At 36.4% G+C, this 21707-nt stretch overlaps 1 protein-coding gene across 3 annotated transcripts in view; it reads left to right on the forward strand.

Annotated features, from left to right (window-relative positions):
• Positions 1-21707, forward strand: part of CSMD3 (CUB and Sushi multiple domains 3) — a gene marked incomplete at both ends in the record, with an annotated part of 527537 nt that overhangs the window by 313765 nt on the left and 192065 nt on the right. For all 3 annotated transcript variants that reach the window (XM_079533061.1, XM_079533062.1, XM_079533063.1), the window contains 4 exons: positions 7569-7763; positions 8988-9126; positions 14452-14639; positions 18132-18320. In XM_079533061.1, the coding sequence (XP_079389187.1) occupies positions 7569-7763; positions 8988-9126; positions 14452-14639; positions 18132-18320 (711 nt within the window). The remainder of the gene's footprint in view (positions 1-7568; positions 7764-8987; positions 9127-14451; positions 14640-18131; positions 18321-21707) is intronic.

Below are 21707 nucleotides of genomic sequence, written 5' to 3' on the forward strand. Positions count from 1 at the left end.
TAGACACGGTATCTGAATATAATCATATAAGCTATAAGCAATGCATTTATATAGTTACATAGTTGTTTTGCTTCAGTTTCAATTTCTTGTTTAGGTCAGGACAGAAAAGATGCACACATTATTACTGTGCATCAGTTGGACCTATGTGAATTCATGGATTTTTATTACCTTTGCACCAAATGTGTTAATGCAAAGAGAACTAACAAGTAAAAACAGTATTTTACTTGCAGAAGAATGGGTTGTCAGTGGTTGGGAGAAGTGTGTCTAGCTGTTAGAGTCTGGTCTCAGGTGATCCTTCGTAGGCAGGCATTCCCAAAACCCAAGACATGCCAACTTTGTTTTGGGCTGAGGTGGGTAAGTTCTCTGACATTAAGAGCATCTTGCAAACTGTTTGATTTTTATTAGTTGGTGGACCGCTTTGAGCTGTTGTTCATTGACTAAGGTGTATGAAGTTCTATGCAAATGTGTCTGTATAAGTTTAGATCTGCTGTTTCTGCTAGTAACGAAGGGTTTCTTTTGGTTTTCATAGCAACTATGTAATTGTGCTTTATCTAATAAAAGTTACATGCCTAAGAACTACATAACACTTGACATGCAAAAGGTCAGACTGTGGGCTATTGACGTTAGCTAAATTACTTGACTGGTTCCAGCTGAGTAGGCCGTGTCATTCAAATTACAAGACAGTGTTTTTGAATACAAAGAATGCTTTAGTCTGTTTTATTACTGTGACAGGTTACACTCACCACTGGACATTTTTGCTGGCACTTCGTTCTCCTAGACATCTTAGACTCAGTACTTCCCAGGATAGAATTCTTCACATTGTGTTGTGTGCTGCACAGAAGTATGTGTTTTCCTGTGATAGTACAGTGTAGACTCTTCTTGTTTGCATCACTTTTAAAAGCCTTTCACTTTTTATGAAGTACCACTTTTATATTCACTTCCTCCTTGATATTTTTCTCTGAAAGAGATACACCTACTGGTAGACTTACCTGTTAAGACTTCACAGGGCAATCTACCAAAACAATGAGGGTTAACATCGAGGAAGTTGATAAGGAAAGCCTGAGGTCTATCAAGAAAGACTTCAGGGGAATGGGGCGAATGCTTGAAGGTGCTGGGGTGCAGGTGGTCTTTTCTTCTATGCCCGTGGTGTCAGGGAAAGGTACAGGGAGGATCCAAAACACCCAACTCTTAAATAGATGGCTAAAAAGCTGGTGCAGACACAAGAATTTCGGCTTTTTTGACCATGGGGCAATTTACACTGCACCTGGCATGATGGCTGCTGATGCATGCAGCCTGTCCCTGAGGGGTAAGAGGATATTAGCTGAAGAATTAGCGGGACTCATTGACAGGTCTTTAAACTAGGAACGAAGGGGGAAGGGGACAAAATAGGGGCTACTGGGGGTGAACGGGTCATTCGAGGGCTTGTACCAAACTCCATGAGCAATGACGGCAGAGTGCACAGGGAAGGAGTAGGGCAGGGGGATGCTGGGGATGCTGCTGTTCTAGGGGATCCTAGATCCCTTATAAAGGTGGTGAGACGGATAGCCCGGCTGAAGTGCCTTTATACCAATGCACGCAGCCTGAGTAACAAGCAGGAGGAACTGGAAACTGTGATGCACTCGGAAAGTTATGACCTTGTTGCTATCACAGAAACATGGTGGGATGACTCCCACAATTGGGATACTGCGATCGATGGCTATAGACTCTTTAGGAGAGATAGGCGAGGTAGGAGGGGTGGGGGAGTTGCTCTCTATGTCAGAGATTGGATAAACTGTGAGGAGCTCCCTACGAGAAACAGTCAGGAACAGGTTGAGAGCCTGTGGGTTAGGATTAGAGATGGGACTAATACAGGTCAGCTGGTGTTAGGGGTATACTACAGGCCACCTGATCAGGGGGAGGCTGTTGACGAGGCTTTCTTGCTCCAGATGCGTGAGATGTCTGGCTCACGGGCTCTTGTCCTGGTGGGGGACTTCAACCATCCGGACATCTGCTGGGAAAACCACACGGCGAGCTGCAAGAGCTCCAGAAAGCTCTTGGAATCCATTGACGATAGCTTTCTGGTTCAGGTATTGGACAGACCGACCAGAGGTGAAGCGTTGCTGGACCTGCTGCTCACAAACGCTGAGGAGATCATCAAAGGTGTCAAAGTTGGAGGCTGCCTGGGCTCCAGCGACCACGCCTTGGTTGAGTTTGTGATCTCAAGCGATGTGGGCCTGGCAAAGAGCAGGATCAGGACGCTGAACTTTAGAAGAGCAGACTTCAAGCTACTCAATGGATTGCTGGCCAAGATCCCCTGGCGCGCCGCCCTCAAAGACAAAGATGTTGAGGAGAGCTGGCTGCTCTTCAAGGATGCCCTCCTGGAAGCACAAGAGGTCTCCATTCCTCTGAATAAGAAAGTGGGCAGGCGAGGTAGGGAACCGGCATGGCTCAGCAAGGACCTGCTGAGAGAACTGAGGGCGAAGAAAGGGGTGTACAAGCTCTGGAAACAAGGCTGTGTCACCTGGGAAGAGTACAGGGATGCTGTCCGGACTTGCAGACGTGGGATCAGGGAAGCCAAGGCGCAGGCAGAACTGAACTTGGCAAGGGATGTGAAAAACAATAAGAAAACCTTCTACAGGTACATTGGCCAGAAGAGACAGGCCAAAACGGGTGTACCTACTTTGGTAAATTTAAAAGGAGAACTGGCTTCAACAGATGAAGAAAAAGCTGAGGTGCTGAATGAATTCTTCACCTCGGTCTTCACTGGTGGCCAGGATTCTAGTCTTTTTCACGTCCCTGAGCCCTGCATCCCCAAACCTCTATGTGGGGACCAAGGAGGTAAATCCCTCCCCACTGTAAGGGCAGAGCAAGTCCGACAGTGCCTCCTTAGACTGAATGAATATAAGTCTATGGGGCCGGATGGCGTGCATCCCAGGGTCCTGAAGGAGCTGGCTGAGGTGGTTGCCGAGCCGCTCTCCATCATATTTGAGAAGTCGTGGCTGTCAGGTGAGGTCCCGGACGACTGGAGGAAGGGTCACGTCACTCCCATATACAAGAAGGGGAGCAGGGAGGACCCGGGGAACTACAGGCCGGTGAGTCTCACCTCCGTGCCTGGGAAAATCATGGAACAGATCCTCCTGGACAACATGCTCGATCACATAAAGAATGAGCATGTGATCCGAGACAGCCAGCACGGCTTCACCAAAGGAAGGTCATGCCTAACTAATCTTGTGGCCTTCTATGATGGAGTGACGGCATTGGTGGACGAAGGGAAGGCGACCGATGTCATTTTCCTGGACCTGAGCAAGGCCTTTGACATGGTCCCCCACCACATCCTCATCTCCAAATTGGAGGGAAGTGGATTTGATGGGTGGACGACCCGATGGATAAGCAATTGGTTGAAAGGCCGCAGACAGAGGGTGATGGTCAATGGCTCTATGTCCAGGTGGAGGCCGGTAACAAGTGGTGTCCCCCAAGGGTCTGTCTTGGGACCGGTGCTCTTTAACATCTTTATCAATGACATCGATGAGGGAATTGAGTGCACCCTCAGCAAGTTTGCTGACGACACCAAGCTGAGTGGTGCGGTTGATACGGTGGAAGGAAGGGATGCCATTCAGAGGGACCTCGACAGGCTGGAAAGCTGGGCTCGGGTGAACCTAATGAGGTTCAACACGGCAAAGTGCAAGGTTTTGCATTTGGGCCGGAAGAACCCCAGGCACCCGTACAAGCTGGGAGGAGTGGTCCTTGAGAGCAGCTCGGCAGAGAAGGACCTGGGGGTCCTGATGGACGAGAGACTCAACATGAGCCAGCAGTGCGCTCTGGCAGCTCGAAAGGCAAATGGGATCCTGGGCTCCATCAGGAGAGGGGTGGTCAGCAGGGACAGGGAAGTGATTGTCCCTCTCTACTCGGCTCTTGTGAGGCCCCATCTGGAGTACTGTGTCCAGGTGTGGAGCCCTCAGTACAAGAAAGACATGGAGATTTTGGAAAGGGTCCAGAGGAGGGCGACTAAGATGATCAGGGGGCTAGAGCACCTCCCCTATGAGGACAGGCTGAGGGAGTTGGGCTTGTTCAGCCTGGAGAAGAGAAGGCTGCGGGGCGACCTCATTGCAGCCTATCAATACCTGAAGGGAACCTACACCCAGGAGGGGAGTAAACTCTTCATAAGGGCTGACAATAGCAGGACTAGGGGAAATGGATCCAAGTTGAAGGAGGGAAGATTTAGGTTGGATGTTAGGGGGAAGTTCTTTACGAGGAGAGTGGTTAGGCCCTGGAACGGGCTGCCCAGGGAGGTTGTGGATGCCCCGTCCCTGGACGTGTTCAAGGCCAGGTTGGACGGGGTCCTGGGCAACCTGATCTAAATGTGTATGTTTGGTGGCCCTGCTAGGCAGGGGGGTTGGAACTACATGATCCTTGAGGTCCCTTCCAACCCGGGTGATTCTGTGATTCTGTGATTCTGTGATTCTGTGATCTGTGAATGAGTTATGCCAGTGGACCATTCCTTTCTGGTCCTGTTTTCAAGAACCTTTCAGAGCAGACTTTAGACTAGATGAGTTTTAGTTATTTTAATTCCTACCATCTCCATCTTGTCTCTCCAGATCTTTGCAGTTTCTCCCCTTCATGTGCTTTGCAGCAAAATTCAAGTTTTAATATTCTTCTGAGTTAGTATCAGAACTGAAAGTACTTCACTGTCACTCTGTACTATGCTTTTGCTACTTGGATTTCTTCCCGATCTGACTTACAATATAGATTCAAACATGATAGTGGATGAGTTAAAGTCAAAAAAAAGCTGTATGTTTTCTTTACATTTAAAGAGGACAATGAACATTTCTATTACTTCTTAATTTATTGATGATGGATCAAATATTAAGTACTTGCAATTTTATGCTTTTCCTTTTCAGTTTCAGATATGTCCAGTATTAGAGCTCCACTACAAAGACTGCAGGGTGACCTCATTGCAGCCTTTCAATACCTAAAGGGAGTCTACTAACAGGAGGGGAATCAACTCTTTGAAAGGGTTGGTAGCTGCAGGACTAGGGGAAGTGGTTTTAAGTTGAGGGAGGAAGATTTAGGTTAGATGTCAGGGGGAAATTCTTTACAGAGAGAGCAGTAAGGTGCTGTTACAGGCTGCCTAGAGAGGTTATGCATGCCCCATCCCTAGAGGTGTTCAAGGCCAGACTGAATGGGGCCCTGGGCAGCCTGGTCTAGTATTGAATGTGGAGGTTGGTGGCTCTGCCTGTGGCAGGGGGGTTGGAGATTCATGATCCTTGAGGTCCCTTCCAACCCTGGCCATTCTGTGATTCTATGAATCTTTTCTCAAGTATAAGCAGCCTGATTTTTCTTCAAGTAAAGTAAATGCATACAAACTTTGCTGAGAGATTTAGGGTTGTTGTTGGTGAAAGTTATGTCACTCTCCTGCTTCCCATAGCCATCTCATGCAGTGCAGTGATTTCCACAGGAGGAGCAGTAGCAGCAGAATTCACAGTACCTTAACTAAAATATAGTGAAGTAATCCAACTTTACAACCTCAGTAAACTGCTGTCATACAGAAGCAATCTATATCTGAAGTCTACTTTTATCTAAATGTGAAAGTAACTATTAAAAATCTTTCTGTGTCTGATCTGAAGCTAGTAAAAAAAACAGGCATTTTTTCACTAAAATTGAGGGCTGTGCTTAAATTACTGACAGAATTTCTGTGGAGAATGGAGAAGGTGTAGGATCGCATTATTTCTGAATGCCGTCCTCTAACATCCTCAAGCACAATTTTAATTCCCGACATATTTGGCATTCTTTAAGTTAAAATGTCATAATACTAATTTTGTTGTCTTATTATTCAGATTCTTCAGATAAATTCAGACAATTCAAAATCTGCCAAATCTTTTTAAGAAAATACTTTTTAAATAGAAAGGTGTAACTACTAAATATACAACATATGCAAAACTGTCTTTCAAACTAGAATAATTATGGTCTTTCTGCATACAAGCTTATTTGATAATTTATAGTAAAAACTGTTATCTTACATAGAGATTGCTTAGAAGATAATAGGCCATTTATTCATTTAAAAAGTATTTCACTTTGAAAATCATACAATTTTTGTTCTTGCCAGACAAGTGTGAATTTCATAATTCTTTAATATAGAATAATTATATAACAAATATTCTTAAGAAATTAGACTTTGTTTATATATAAGATAATTTTAAAAATAAGAATTTTATTTTTTAGATTAAAATGCTTGGAAATTCTTTTTTTTTTTTTTTTTTAAGATTATTTTACTAGTGTTACCACTATTTTAGTGTCTGCTGAAGCTCCCTGAATGCCTAGGCTGTTCAGGAAGAAATGAAAACTTGAAAGCAAATTAATATGATTAATTTGTCTGGTTTTAATTAGAATTAAGTTGAGTAGTCTGCTGGAAATACAATAGAAACTCAATTTTCTTTCTTTTCTAAAAAATCTTTTAGAATAATGTTTTCATTTGGAAATTTCATGGTTTTGATATGTCTTGTCTAACAGAAACACAAGTAAATCTGCAGAAAATATTGTCAAAATAATCTCCTTCTTACATAGACTTAATAAGAGGTAATTTAGAATTCTCACAGTTCAGAAAGGTGGATTTTTTGCATATGATATCTATTCATGCTGAAAAATACAACTTCTAAAAAAATCCACATTTTGCCTACATTATATATTTATTAAGAAAGTATCAAAATATAGTAATTAATGAATGCAAAGTTTTCTTTGAATGATATTTCTGTAAATATGATTTTGCTCACCACTGGTAGGAGGATGAACTTGTCTTTTCTCCCAGTATAAGGCGAATTCTATAGAATATTTATGGTAATAGATATAAACTATCTTTATTATCCCATTCAGATATATTTAAAGAAATTCTATTTTTTTTATATGCTCTTAGATTTATTTGAAATTTTGAAGTATTTATACATCCTAGAAATATATTTGAGCGTAGATAAAACCATATAATTACAGTGATTTATGATTTATTACTATATTGATATGATTTATTCACTTTTTTTTTTTTTTTTAATCTTTTCCCAAATTCTCTCCTATTGTTCAAATGCTTCCAGTTTGGAGGAAAAATAAAATCATACAATGGCAATATTAGGCAAACTCCAGTCACTATGGTTCCTATAAATTTATCAGTGAATTAAAAAATAAAAATAATAAATATAAAAAATGCTATTATATCAAAGATGCTGGCCCTACACTTTTCATGGAACCTTCTGGCCTGTTGTAGTATTAGACAGTTTGCGCTGTTACCACCACTGATGTCTTCTGACAGCATGACTGTTCTAAACAGAGATTTATATTAATAAAACTAGCATATTTCAAACAATTTTTTAATACTGCTGTACATTTTTTTTTTTCTTATATTGCTTATATTGCTTTATTGCTATATTTCATTTTTTTTCCTAATATTAATAGTTTCTTTTTACTGGCAGAATACAGCTGTAAAAACTTTGTAATCTTAATTGCAAAATTTATCACACTATTTTATTTGCTAATTATATTTTTCTCTGTGCTTTCTTTTTCTTTTCTTTTTTCTTGTTTTCTTTTTTTCCCTTTTCTTTACTTAGCATTTGGGCATAATGAATGCCCTGATCCTGGAGTACCAATCAATGCTCGGCGTTTTGGTGACAACTTTCAGTTGGGGAGCTCAATTTCTGTTATTTGTGAGGAAGGGTTTATCAAAACACAAGGAACTGAAACAATCACCTGCATGTTAGTGGATGGAAAAGTAATGTGGAGTGGACTTATACCTAAGTGTGGAGGTATGTATTTTTCTTTCTATAGTGACGTTCCTTAAGCTGTCACTAAAGGAAATTCAGACTTCTGCAAATGGTTAGCACAAAGCTACTGTGAAACCGAGCCCATAATAAAGAAGTCTAGTGAGACATAAGCCTGTATTATAACTCTGTCTGCAAGAAGGAAAGAAGAAAAACATGGAAAAAAAAAAATGTGATGAGAACACTGTTATACGGGCTCTGTAATAATAAGAGCTTTCCAAGAAACTTAGTAGGCCTAAAATGGGAACAGTTTGTGTTGCTCATACTTTCAGAGAGCTCTTATTTGGCGCTAGTGGAACTACAGTTTTCAAAAGGATCAATTCTTTTTTTTCTTTTTTTTCTTTTTTTCTTTTTCTTATTAAAGTATGTATTTGTCCACTTCTAGAAAGGATTTAAGGCCATGAGCTTTAGTGCTAGCAGCACACCAACAATATTCTTCTCTTCATTTTTAAATTCCTGTCCAATCAGTATCCTAACCAATCTCATTAATATGTAGAGGAAAGAAATAGCAAAAAAGAAAATTATTGCTTTTACTAACTAACTTAAGCTACTTCGGTATCAGTTTTGTTTTAATAAAGTTTTCTTATTGTGCATTTACTTGCTATCACCGAGAGAAATAGTACATATTATTTCCTGTATTTCTGGTTGGCTATAGATACTTTACAGCATAAAAAATATATTTACAAAAAATACAAGCTAATTTTGTAAAAATTAGATATGAATGTGGATTTTTAATTGCTGACCTGACAAATAAAATGTGTGTGTTCTCACAGTAGATCCTTGTCAAAGCTGAAATGACAGTTTATGAATTCCTAGCTTAATATTCAACTGAACCTTCTGCATAGGCTTTTGAAATCTCTCTATTCACTGTTAAAAGCTATTCATAGTTCTTAGGTAGTGTTTTGCTGTATGTCCTTTGTTACAGTAAAATGGATTGTAGCTTTAAAAATACAATACAAATGCTTCTGTCATCACTTTTTGAACAGAATTAATTTTCTCTTTTAAAGGTTTTAAGCTTTTAAGATTTTAGTTCAGTTATTTCCATCAAATTCCAAACCCCACAGGGTTTGTCAGCTTTAAACCTCATTTCATCTTCTTGCAGATGGATTTTTAAAATTTAAGTATAGTTGTGCTATATTGAAATTGATAACTATGAATTATTTGTCATAAGCCTTTATCATTATACATTTGTCTTTGTTTCACTTTTAGCTCCGTGTGGTGGGCATTTTTCATCTCCCAGTGGAGTAATCCTCTCTCCAGGCTGGCCTGGGTATTATAAAGACTCCTTGAATTGTGAGTGGGTGATAGAAGCTGAACCAGGACACTCTATCAAAATTACCTTTGAAAGGTCTTGGCTGATGTTTTTCTTATTTCATATTTCCCAGTTTTTACCTAGAAGCAGTTCTTTGTTAGCTTATAAACTTAACTTTCACTTACTCTTAAATCAAGCAATTGTGTTATCGGGTAGGATTTTCTAAAACACCTTCGTGCCTTCAGGTCATCAATTTTTTCTTGAATGTAAATTGTACTTCAATGAATTGAAAAGCTTTTGAAATTCCTACCCTTTTGCATGTATTTAAGTCTGTCTGCCCTAGTTAAAAGTTCGGTCTGTTTATAAAGAGTAGTACATTTAATTTGCTTCTAACTGTGTTAATGTGATGAATTATATTATGAACTCATTTTCTTTTCCTCAAATGTGTGAAATCTTTAACTCCGAAATCTCAATCAGTGGTCAATACTGAACTGAATGAATTCATGCTTTTATCCATTGTGAATGTTTAATTCTCAGGTCACCTGATCTGTTTTCCTGTGTGTGTGCTTATAGGATGGAATTCCAGTTTCCTGTAATTACTGCAGCAACCCACTTTTCCTATATTTTACTTAATGTTTTCCCTACATGATTCCAAGGAATGAAATATGTTAAAGCCTTAAAATTCTCATGGCAGCAAGCTGTAGGCATTGAACTCAAGCTCATTATGAAATAGCAAGACATGAAATTTAATTTAAGAATTTTTTATATTCTAAATATTTTAACCATGTTATAGATTCTTCTTAATTGCTAATATTAAGAGGCTATATGATGATTCAGGAAAGAAAACGATTTTGAGTGTAGGAGTTATAGCACACAAATAATGTGTGAGTATATTTTAATTGCTATTTGTATCACATCTTTTGACTATTCCTTAATCATATTCAATCTAAAGAGAAAATTAACTTCAGTGAAATAAAAATTTATTTGTAGCAGACAAAGAAAATGACAGTCTTCTCTTAGCAAAATTTCTCATTATAAACAGGCTGATTTTTTTAAAAAAATTATAATACTATAGTTTATGCTGTAATAATATGCTCGTATGACATTATATACAAATAGAGGACATAATACAGATACTTCAAATATATTTCTCATCTTTAGTATGAAATGAAAAGTGATCTCCCAAGATCACAATTGTAAGTAAGCTTAAAATTAACTCCTATCAAATTTGGTAATTAAAATGTAAAAGACAGTTGACTAACTTGTGCACAAATTCATCAAAATTGTTTCAATTCAGAGTTGAGATTAACATTTTAGTTTTCTTTATTGTAAATAAAAAATAAAAATTAAAATCATGGAACTTTCAAGAAATCTAGTTTCTGGAAAGAAAAAAATATCAGTTCATTTGAAATAGTTTTTTTTACTTCAGCATATCATTGTCAATATAAATTTTATTGTGGTCAGTCATTTCAAATTGAAATGACTTTTTATTTTCAAAATTCCTTATCAGCTTGATATTCTCCTTTCACACCTGAGTTGCATTAAATCTGACAATCTCAGATGTACACTTCTGGCTTATAATGTATTAAAGCCTTGTCATAAAATTGCACAGCCTCTATTAGGTGAGCAGTTAAGAGCAATAAGAACACGATGTGATCTTTTCAGATCACAGAGGGACTTCTTGTTCTCTTTATAACCTAACCATGTTATTACACTTCCTTCTTTTCCATTGCTGCTTGTTCTAAACGGTCTTGTTACCTGTCTCAGATAGGGATGATATGCATATTGGTTGAGATGCAGCACAGTAAATTCAGAGAGACTTATTTACATATGAGGGTGCGTATTTATGCTTTTATGTGCAGGATAACATGTGAAAATGCAGTATGTACATTTGCACCCATGCATTTAGGCATATGAGAGCTGCTCCAAAAAGTAATGCCTCCTATTTTATTATATTGGCCTGTGACATCAGAGACAGACATTGGTGGTTTAGCAGTAGAGATTGAAACTTTCCACAAACATTCAATTAAATCTTATTGCCACATAACCAATATCCAGAGAGAGTCAATCTGATACGATGGTATCTGACATGGAAATGTGTATGAAATAAATGTGTGCCACTGAATTCCTCCATAAGGGAAAAATTGCCCCTACTGACATTCAGTGACTCTTGAATGTTCATGGAGATGATACAACGGACATAAGCACAGTGAGGCAGTGGGTGTTGCATTTCAGCAGTGGCAACACAAGAACAAGTAATTTCCATCTGTGCAAATTTTTGCAAGTATAGCATGCAGGCTCTTCATTGCTGGTTAAAATGCATAGCTAATGGTGGTGAGTTTGTTGATAAAGAGTGTTTTGCAGCTGAGAATTTGTGCTATCAGATAGTGCTATAGTGCTTTGTTGTAGTTTCCATGGAAATAAATAAAAGGCATTCTTTTTGAAGCAACCTGTGTATAATTACACATTTGAATGTAAATGTATTACTTTGTAAAGCTCATAATGAAATTAATGCTCATAGTGTACTAGTGTATATATATATATATTTTTACTTAGACATTATTAGCATTTTTATAGAATTTTAATTGTTATTCAGAGAAATAGATATACTTGCTTCATTTGCAAAACTCATTATAGTCTTGTTGTCCTTGTTATGCTCTTTATACTTCAAATCTGCAGCATATTTTCCTCAAAGACAGAAGGTTAATTTTGACAAATACATATATTTGAACCAATAGCCAAATGACTTTTTCTCTTTTTCATTAAAAACCAATCCAATAACAGTAAAAAAAAAACTCACAAAACTCATATTTTGTCCGGATTTTTAAAATTCCAGCTTTGTTCTAAAAGACAGAAATATCCCATTTCTAACTTTATTTTTAATGGAAATACCCAGATTTCTATGAGTGAGTAGTTTTTAAATATATTCATATTTCAGTGAGAGTAAACATATATAGTACATATTTAACATCTTTATGTCCTTTATTTTTGAATTCTCAAAGATGATGGGAAGAATTCTTGTTACTACATGTTTCCTTCAGAGTGCCACATTAATTTTATTTTCAGCTTATCTCTTCCATGATAGTTTAGATTCCCTTTTTATTTCTCATCTTTCTATAGTTTCTCTCTTGAGACACCGCATATGGTCAACATTCTGCATTTGATGCTTGTCCGTGCTGTTCCTGTTTCATGAAGCTTGACACAGGTGGAAAGAAAAAAGATTTATAGGCGGAGAATAACTTTCTTTTAATTATTTCATGGTGTCCAGAAGGACTTTTCTGTGATTTGCTTCATGATTGTGAATGAGTAGTCTGAAGGGTTTTTTCCTTTCACAAAGTCGTAGCTACGATAATCTGTTTGATATTTATTGTATATCAGTAGCTATGCAGGCTGAGTTGAAATGACGAAAGTGAGAAATCTGCCATTCTTCACTGTAATTAAGTGTTCATCATGAAGCCTAATTATGAGCATTTAAATGCTAGAGGTGTTAATCAGCAAACTACTGAGTCAAGCACTAGTCACATTTGACTAATGAGATCACTTTTTGTTGGGATATTCTGATCATATCCTAACACCACCTTGAGTTGACAAGCTGTCTCTTAAAAACAATGATGCATGTTGTAAATATTAAAGCATCTTTATCTTTTCAAATAAGATTTTAAAAGTGTTTCCTCCTGTGTTAATTGGACAGAAGTGAAATGAACTGTAACTGAATATTCTGAAATTCTCCATAAGAATATGCCTCACATAGCAGTGAAATCATCCAGGTTAATTTAAAATCAGTGATCATCCAGATTATTTTAAGATTAGTGGTTTGTTACTTAGGAAAGGATTCTAAAGGAGTCAGACAGAACCCAAAATTATTTTTTATTCAATTTCCTGTAAAAACCTTACTAATTTCTCACAGCAGTTAACCAGGTGATATATAAATATATCACATTGGCTGATTATAAACAAAAAAATTATTTTAGAAGAAAAACAAAACAAGTAACACAGTTATAAATTCAAATTAAATTATCTCATTTATCTGCTATGTGCAGTGTTATATATATTCTTTCATTGTCATGTACACAACAGGGCATTCATGATACGTCTGTGGAGATCCAACTTAGTTTTATTATGCCTTCCTCAATCCTCAATTTCCATGATTGTTTTTGTTCTGTAAAGTTTAATTGGAAAAAAGGATTGGGGAAAAAAAGAATATAATAATAATAATAAAATGCCTAGTTGTTTAGCCTTTTAAAATTGCCTTTAGATCATGCAGGAGCAAGCAGAAAACTTTCAGCTAAACTTTCAGCTATTTGGCTTCTTAGGCTTATCGTGATTTATTTCTTTAAGTCCCTATTATTTTCTTTCTCTGCTCTCGTTCTACGTAATTTCATATGAGCAGAACTGGAATAAAATAAGGCTTTATTTAACTTCTCATCTTTTGCCATGCTTCTTTTAAGCTCTGACTCGTGGGATATAAATACAGAAGCAGAGAGTGCATTGCTGATAATCATGCAGTTTCTTGTATGAATTTTACAAAGCCGAATTAGGCATCCAAGTAAATTGGTGAAGGAGTTAGAAGTATCTGAAGGATATAGTCCTGCTGTTAATTGTTTCTTTCTAATGCGAGATGGGTTTTTCAGTAATTCATCAGTGAACCCATTAAAGCAAGATGATTAATGTTATATCTACCATAGCAAGAGAGAAACTGCTGTGAAAATATCAGAGACATGGGATTGCTGATACCATCTAAAACAGGAGTAGTATATCTATCTAGCAGCAGTGTCACTCTCTGTTTTTTCTTGACAAACGCAGCACACATGGGCTGTAAAAACATATTTAATTTTGTAGTACTTTCTAAAACAGGAATTTTTTTTTCCTGCCTAACTTCTGCTACTTCTTTGGACTGAGTCTCATTTAGGACTAAGCTCCAGGAGTCTCAAAGACCACTTAAAAAATTATATTCCCACTTATAAACTATTATAAAAGTAGGCCGTTAGATTATTATTAATTCTTAACATCATTTACTTCAATGATATTTGTGCCAAATGGAATAGATACAACAAAGAAATGCACAACCCTAGCCTCTATCTCATTTTTTTTTACTTTTCCATGATAGAAAATCATTCTGTGATATAAAACATTCAAATGGGTAATATTCATTTGTGCTAACAAATTATATGTCTCTTAGTTTTCTGTGCTATAAACCTGCTCAAGGAATTTAAATTTATTTCTGATCTTACTAGAGCACTAACCTGAAATTTGGATATAGTAATACATAATTATTGTTGTAAAGTAGATATGTGGTGAAATAACTGATTAGGATCAGGAAAGTAGCATAGTTTTAAAAATATGGCATACTTTGCATGTGTTTGTTCAATTTGTTTCAACTGCTGCTTATATTTGTGCCTATCGGTGTTTCCTCAATTCCAGATTTCAGACAGAACTTAATTATGATGTTTTGGAAGTTCATGATGGACCAAGTTTATTATCTCCACTTCTGGGATCTTACAATGGTACTCAGGTTCCACAGTTCCTCTTTAGCAGTAGCAATTTCATTTATCTTCTCTTTACAACTGACAACAGTCGTTCTAACAATGGATTCAAGATTCACTATGAAAGTAAGTCATTCTAATATGTATAATTTGATTTCCTCTTCTCTGCTATTCATGGTCATAAAATGGTAAAGGTACTGCTTTCTGTAAATTGCTGAGTCAGGCCTCCTATTTTTCAAACTGAGTAAGTTTTAGTGACGTTAAAGTTCGAAATGATGACATGTGATCTCACTTTGAGTTTGATGTTCTTGCTGCAGTGCTCTGTCCTTTTAGAATCAGAGGATAATGGGAAGCAAATGACTTTCTTCAGGATGTCCTTCTTCTGTGTCATTATTTTTACTTTTTGTATAGTGTATTTTCATATGTTTAAAATATCATAACATCAAGAAGATAATCAAAATCCAAGGAAAATACTTGAATTACTGTCCTGATTAATGTACCTCCAGCTCTGAAGCTAGAAGGAAATGTAATTTATGAAAATTAACTGAAAATCAAAAGTACTGAGCTTCATGATTATGGATATTTAGGGAACTAAAATCCTGTATATTATCTGTTCATTTTGATTTTTGTATAATGTATTCTTTTTCCCTTATTACACTTGTATAAAACACACTGCAAAATGTAACAGTAAGATTTAATACCTTTATGAATTTGTGAAATTCGGAGAAGTTGCTATATTATCATTTCATTTATTTTTTGTAGTTCTAAAAATACATTTGTTTTACATATTGATTTTCTGTGAAAAAATAGTTGTTCTAATGCATTTAGTAATAATCATGAGCAGGATGTTATCTATTTCTGTTTTGAATTCCTACTTGTAAGGACTAACTCCAAAGAATTTTAGTATGTTCTTTTTTTTTTTTTTTTTACCTTATTTTTTCACTATTTTCTCTATCCTCATCGCTAACGATAAGGATATTTAATACAATATGTGGACTTTGTCACATAAATTTTGAGATGCTTTGAACTCTACCAAATGTTAAATTCTGAAAAGTTGTGCAGAAAATCAATCATCAGATCTAAAATTATTTACTATCTCAATCATCCCCACAATATATCAATTAATTACATCAGTGACAGAACTAATAATTTGTTAATTCTCATCCTTTTTGAAGTTTGAAGGATAGCTATCCTTACACAGACTATTAAAGTAATTCTCCTGACATAAATACTACATAATTCTTACCAAAAAATTGACCAAATGAAAAATGTTTGATGCCTGAAATTACACTTCAGAAATGTGAAAAACAGAAAGAGGGAAGTTGCGTTTATTAAATTTATTCTTACTTCTAACTGTTTTAATTTAATACACCTCGAAAGGAAATTAATTTTTTTCTTCAAATGTATGAATTTTTCAATTTTATTATAAAATCCATTTTCACTGAAATTGATTCCTATCCCTGATTTCTGCTGTAAACTAGTGAAGAATGAAAGTTAAGTTATAGGTTCATAGAGGAGATAGCATCATAGAGGAGAGATATTTTTCAATCTTGGTGATTCTAAGATCATATCTTGCAACTGTCCACCTATCACTAATATTTTCCCACTAAACCATGTCCCTTAGTACAGCATCTAAACATTTATTGAATGCCTCCAGGAACGGTGCCTCCACCACCTCCCTGTGTCTCCCTTTCCAGTGCCTAACCACTCTCTTGCAGAAGAATTATTTCTTAATGTCCAACCTGAATCCCCCCTGGCGCAACTCAAGGCAATTCTCCCTAGTCCTAGTCACTTGTTACATGGGAGAAGAGGCTGACCCCACCTCTTTTCAACTTCCTTTCAGGTAATTAATTGCAAGAAGTCATAACGTCACCCCGAGCCTCCTCTTCTCAAGACTAAACAATCCCAGATTCCTCAGCCACTCCTCTAAGACTTGTGTTCCATACCCCTCACTAGCTTCATTGCCCTCCTCTGAAAATACACCAAAGCCTCAATGTCTTTCTTGTAGTGAGGGGCCAAAACCAGACTTGAGATGTGGCCTCACCAGGGCGTAATATTATTATCATTATATTAAACAATAGGCGAAAATTGTGTATGTTTACAAGTTTTACACAAAATAAACTATTTCCAATAGCTTTTCTGCTTAACGTCCTCTGATTATATGCAGACATCTGATATACATTTTATTTGTTTAGTTCTTACTATTTCTAATATTTTATATTGTGCTATATTATCCAATATAGTCCAATTCTGATTTTTCTTTTCTGGATGATAATAATGCTTAACGATTTAATGTTGTTCTCTTCAGTCATCCCATTATAATGCGATGCCTTTATTTTCTTTGTTAATTATTGCTTTTCACACTGAATTTATTTTGCAAGGAAGACTATCTTACAGATTTTCCTTGGGAGTAGAAGGATAGATTACATCAGGAAAAGAACTTACAGTGAATGTTTCTTTTAATTTACCAGATCTCAGTAATATTCCTAGAAAATTTTGTTTCTTTATTTTTTCCCACAATTCTTTATCAAAAAAGATAATCTGACTGGGAAATAATGTAAAAAGTTTTTTAGCACACGTAAAAGTATTTTTTTAACACGTTCCAGTTGTGCAAGAGAAGCATAGACCTGTTGGACTACATCCAGAGGAGGGCCACAAAAATGATCCAATGGATGGAATACCTCTGCTTCAAGGACAGATTGAACGAGCTGGGGCTGTTCAGCCTGGAGAAGAGAAGGCTCGAGGGAGACCTAATAGCAGCCTTTCAGTATTTAAAAAGAAGCTATAAGAAAGAAGGAGACTAACTCTTTAGCAGGATCTGTTGTGATAGAAAAAAGGGAAAATGCTTTGAAATTAGAAGAGGGAATGTGTGGATTGAATATAAGGAAAACGTTTTTTATAGTAAGAGTAGTAAAGTACTGGAACAGGTTGCCCATACAGAAGGTGGATGCCAATTCCTGGAGACATTCAAGGTTAGGATAGACAGGTCTCTGAGCAACCTGATCTAGCTGTGTGTGTCCCAGTTCATTGCAGGGAAGAGGAACTAAATAACCTTTAACGGTCCTTTCCAATTCAAAAAATTCTATTCTCTGAAAAAACTCCCCTTATCAAGTCAGCTACTCTTTTCTCCCTTTTATGATATTTGTCTTTCCAGTATTTCACATATCAAAGAGAATTAGATATGAGAATAACTTATGTAAAAATATGATTCTTGTAAATATTTTGAGGATGATCAGAAAAGAGGAAAGAAACAAGTTGGGAAACCAAGTTTAATCAGGAAGAAATAGGCTGAAAACAAGGATTTTAAGTTATCATCAAAACTCTTCAATATAAGCATCAGGGACAAAATCACATTCATAGTAGTGAGACAGAATAAACCTAAAATTACACTAAATTATGGAATATTCTTTTTGTCTACAGTTTGTATTTCATTATCCAAAGCATCCTATAGCAGTTACACAAAGAAGCAAAGCTCAAGGATAAATTATTGAAAATGCTTGATGCTTCCCCACCACTGCAGTACAAAGAATTACTTAAACTAAAAAAATAAAAATAATCTAGATTTTGTTTAACTAGTTTAACGGCGATATTTTTTTTTTTTTCTTTTTCTTGAAATAGGTGTAACTGTTAATACTTACTCTTGTTTGGATCCTGGCATACCAGTGCATGGACGCCGCTATGGACACGACTTCTCAATAGGTTCCACTGTCTCATTTAGTTGTGATCCAGGTTATAGGCTGAGTCATGAGGAGCCTTTACTATGTGAAAAAAATCACTGGTGGAGTCACCCACTCCCAACTTGTGATGGTAAGAACAAATGGATAAAATACAGAGTAATTTAAAATACATGCATTTTCGCCAGAAGAATTAAATGTCTAATTTTATGAAGAAAAATAAGACTAAAAAGAATAAAGAATAAAAAAAAAAAAGACCAAATGAATGTTATATACTTCTGTGTGATATTTAGAAATAAAATGAAAAATAATATATAATTCATTAATGTAGGCGATTACTGAAGATATGTCTGTCTGAATTTGTTACCAGGAGCTAACTGATTACCTTTTAGCTCAGGGCATGCAAGTTTATTGTACATCTACTTGTAAAGCCGTTGTTACAAATTACAAATATTTGCAGTTGGGTATCCATCTACAGTCATATATGTGTTGATTTCAAACATGAGATAAGGTTTTTGTACCTGACTAAAATGCATTTTCACATGCAGTTACACATTGTTTGCTGTGTTCCTAGATTATTAACAGAACTTGTCACTTTTCAATCACTGTATGAACTGATTAGTGCTACATTATATGTGGTTTGTTCATATGGTTGTTAAACAGCACAAAAATGGTATTGCGTAATATTTTCTGCCACAAATTTCAGAGTATCTAGCATGTCATTACAAAATTTGCTTGAAAAACTAATAATTTGTTTGATTTTTATCTGAATTGATCTTTTAAAGATGTTTTCCCCTTCTAGTGATATCAATTATATTTAATATTACCGTAATGTTTATCTTAAATATTTTAGATGCTTTCCTTTGGATATGGAATATGTTGCATTGCCTCCTAAGGTACTGACCTAAACCAGGCCAGGACCAAATGACTGCACGTACACATCAATATGATGAACAGCAAAATGGCGTTTGTTACACGTGAGCTCTAGCTTATATAACCTATGTGCTTCGTCTACGCCCCTAAGGGCATGAGCCACACATCAATCATAGAGCAGGGAGAGGGGCTATCGCGTCACATCCCGTGCAGGGGTCTCTCAGTCACCTACAACAGGAATATACTTTTCTGATGATAAAAATGTAATCAAGAATAATTCACCTAATTAATTCTAAGGTAGTATTAAACAACATAAACAACAACAACAAAAATCCATAGAAATTTCATAAGGTATATAAGGTTTGTAATAGTATATTTTTCCTCAAACAACCCTTACTGTCTCAATGCTGAGAAAGTAAAAGCTGAACTTGAAAGACTTACAGAAAGCTCACTGAATCATAGATGTGTGATTTGCCATGTGTAAATGTTTTAGTTTTCTCCATATTTCATCCTTTAAATGATAGGGTCTTTAAATTGTAGTGCCTTTCTAGGTCTTCAGCATAATTAGCAAATGCTTCATTTTCTTATATAAGGCTAGGATGAACGTGTGCAGATATGATGGCAGAAATTTATGGCTATAGAGCAGAAGATGAATAATTACCTGAAAATGGTACTCTACAGTATTGTAGACCTATTTCTGGAAGGATTCTGCTTCTCAGTCTGATTCTTGGAATGAGGAATTGCAAGGTTCCCAGCGTTTACAGGCAAGGGGCTGAGTAGGCTATAAACAGAAGATAGGTTTTCTTACATTGGTAAACACAAGATGCTAAACATCTAAACAAAAAAAAAAAAAAAAAATTAATGCATATCCTATGAATACTCTTCTCTGCTCCAAAATGAACATACAAATTGTGATAAATTTCTTCCACTAGTTGCTGAACTAGTATGTAATTCACTAAGTAAATGAGATTTTTTTTTTCTCCAGAGCACATTGCTAAGTGACAATTGTCCATAGAACAAATATGTTCTAAAGGCAGGACTGAGTCCATTTATTCTAGTAAATTTAATCAATTCATGGTTGAACTCAATTTTATTGCTGAATTTCTTCTCAAGTGGCATGTTTTTTAAATAGGATCCAGAGTCCTTGCACCTCCTGGGGAAAATAGGGCATTTGCTCAATGGACTGTTCCTTGCATAAACTGAGAGGATGTCTTTGTATTAATTGTGCCACTAATAAACACATTGATCACTGTTCCTGCTCATTCACTTAATTACTGCAACAGTTTCTGGATAACTAGGTTCTTTTTTATAATTGCTTTTTTATTGTATATATATATATATGTGTGTGTGTGTGTGTGTGTGTGCGCGCGCGCGTGTGTGTGTATGTAATTACATCTTGTAGCAATAATTGTTTGGACAAAACATGACAACTCATGAATAAAAAGTGTTTTCAAGGAGAAGCATATAGAAAAGGAAAAAAAAAAAGACTTTAGAATCGATTTTTCCTCAGAGTATGAAATTGCATTAACTACGATTCTAATTTTTGTAGGACTGTAAACTCATTTTTACATGAGGTGTTTGGATATTACACAGATAAGCATAACAAAAAACTTACTGGAGAAGTCACACTTCATTATCTTCAGAAACATTTAGAATATGCTGAGACTAATAGTTTAAAAATAAGCAAACAAACTGGCTGTCTCCATCAATAAAGACTGACCTCAGGGGACAAGTGTGTCATTACTGCAAGCTGTATAAATAGTTCATATATGGATGATTGATGCACATGAAAGATTTCATTGTTCATTTCCTTCATTTGGATTTTTATGTGAATCTGTGTAGACAAGGCATGCACACTATTACTCTGTGTACCATTTTGCATTGCTTTGTGTGTGTAAACATACACATCCACATATACAATCACATATATACATACATAACAGCAAAGCACTTCTAAAAAAGTAATAATAATAATTAGAACTCTCTAAATATAACATTTTTTACAATAGCAGTATCCATAAGGAAATAAAACTGTTCAAATGATGTCCACGAAGATTGAAGTTTCTAGAGGACAAGACTGAGCAGCAGAGGATGAGGTAACTTTGTTTGTTTAGACTAGAGAAGGCTAAGGGGTGGCCTCATGTCAGTCCACAACTTCCTCAAGGGGAGAGTGAAGAGGCAGGTGCTGATCTTTGCTCCCTGATGACAGTAATAGATTCAGGGGAACATCATGAAGCTGCGTCAGAGACGAATAAGGTTGAATGTTAGTAACAGGTTCTTCACCAGGAGGAGGGTGGTCAGAGACTGGAGTAAGATTCCCAGTGCAGTGATCACTGCACAGAGTTCATGAAGCACTTGGACAATGTTCTTAGATATATTGTTTAATTTTTGTTGGGCCTGAGTCAGTGGTGCTGTCTGGTCAGAGGCCTGTAACTAGTAGTGTTCCCCAGGGGTAGTACTGGATCTGGTCATATTCCACATCTTCATCAACAACCTGAGTGAATGGACAGAGCCCACCCTCAGCAAGTTTGCTGATGATACAAAGCTGGGAGGACTGGCTGACATACCTGGAGTTTGTGCTACCATTCAACAAGGCCTGGGCAGACTAGAAAGTTCGACAGGGTGGAACCTGCAGAGGTTTAACAGG

Source organism: Tetrao urogallus, assembly GCF_951394365.1.
Source record: "Tetrao urogallus genome assembly, chromosome: 3".
In the NCBI taxonomy this organism is placed as follows: domain Eukaryota; kingdom Metazoa; phylum Chordata; class Aves; order Galliformes; family Phasianidae; genus Tetrao; species Tetrao urogallus.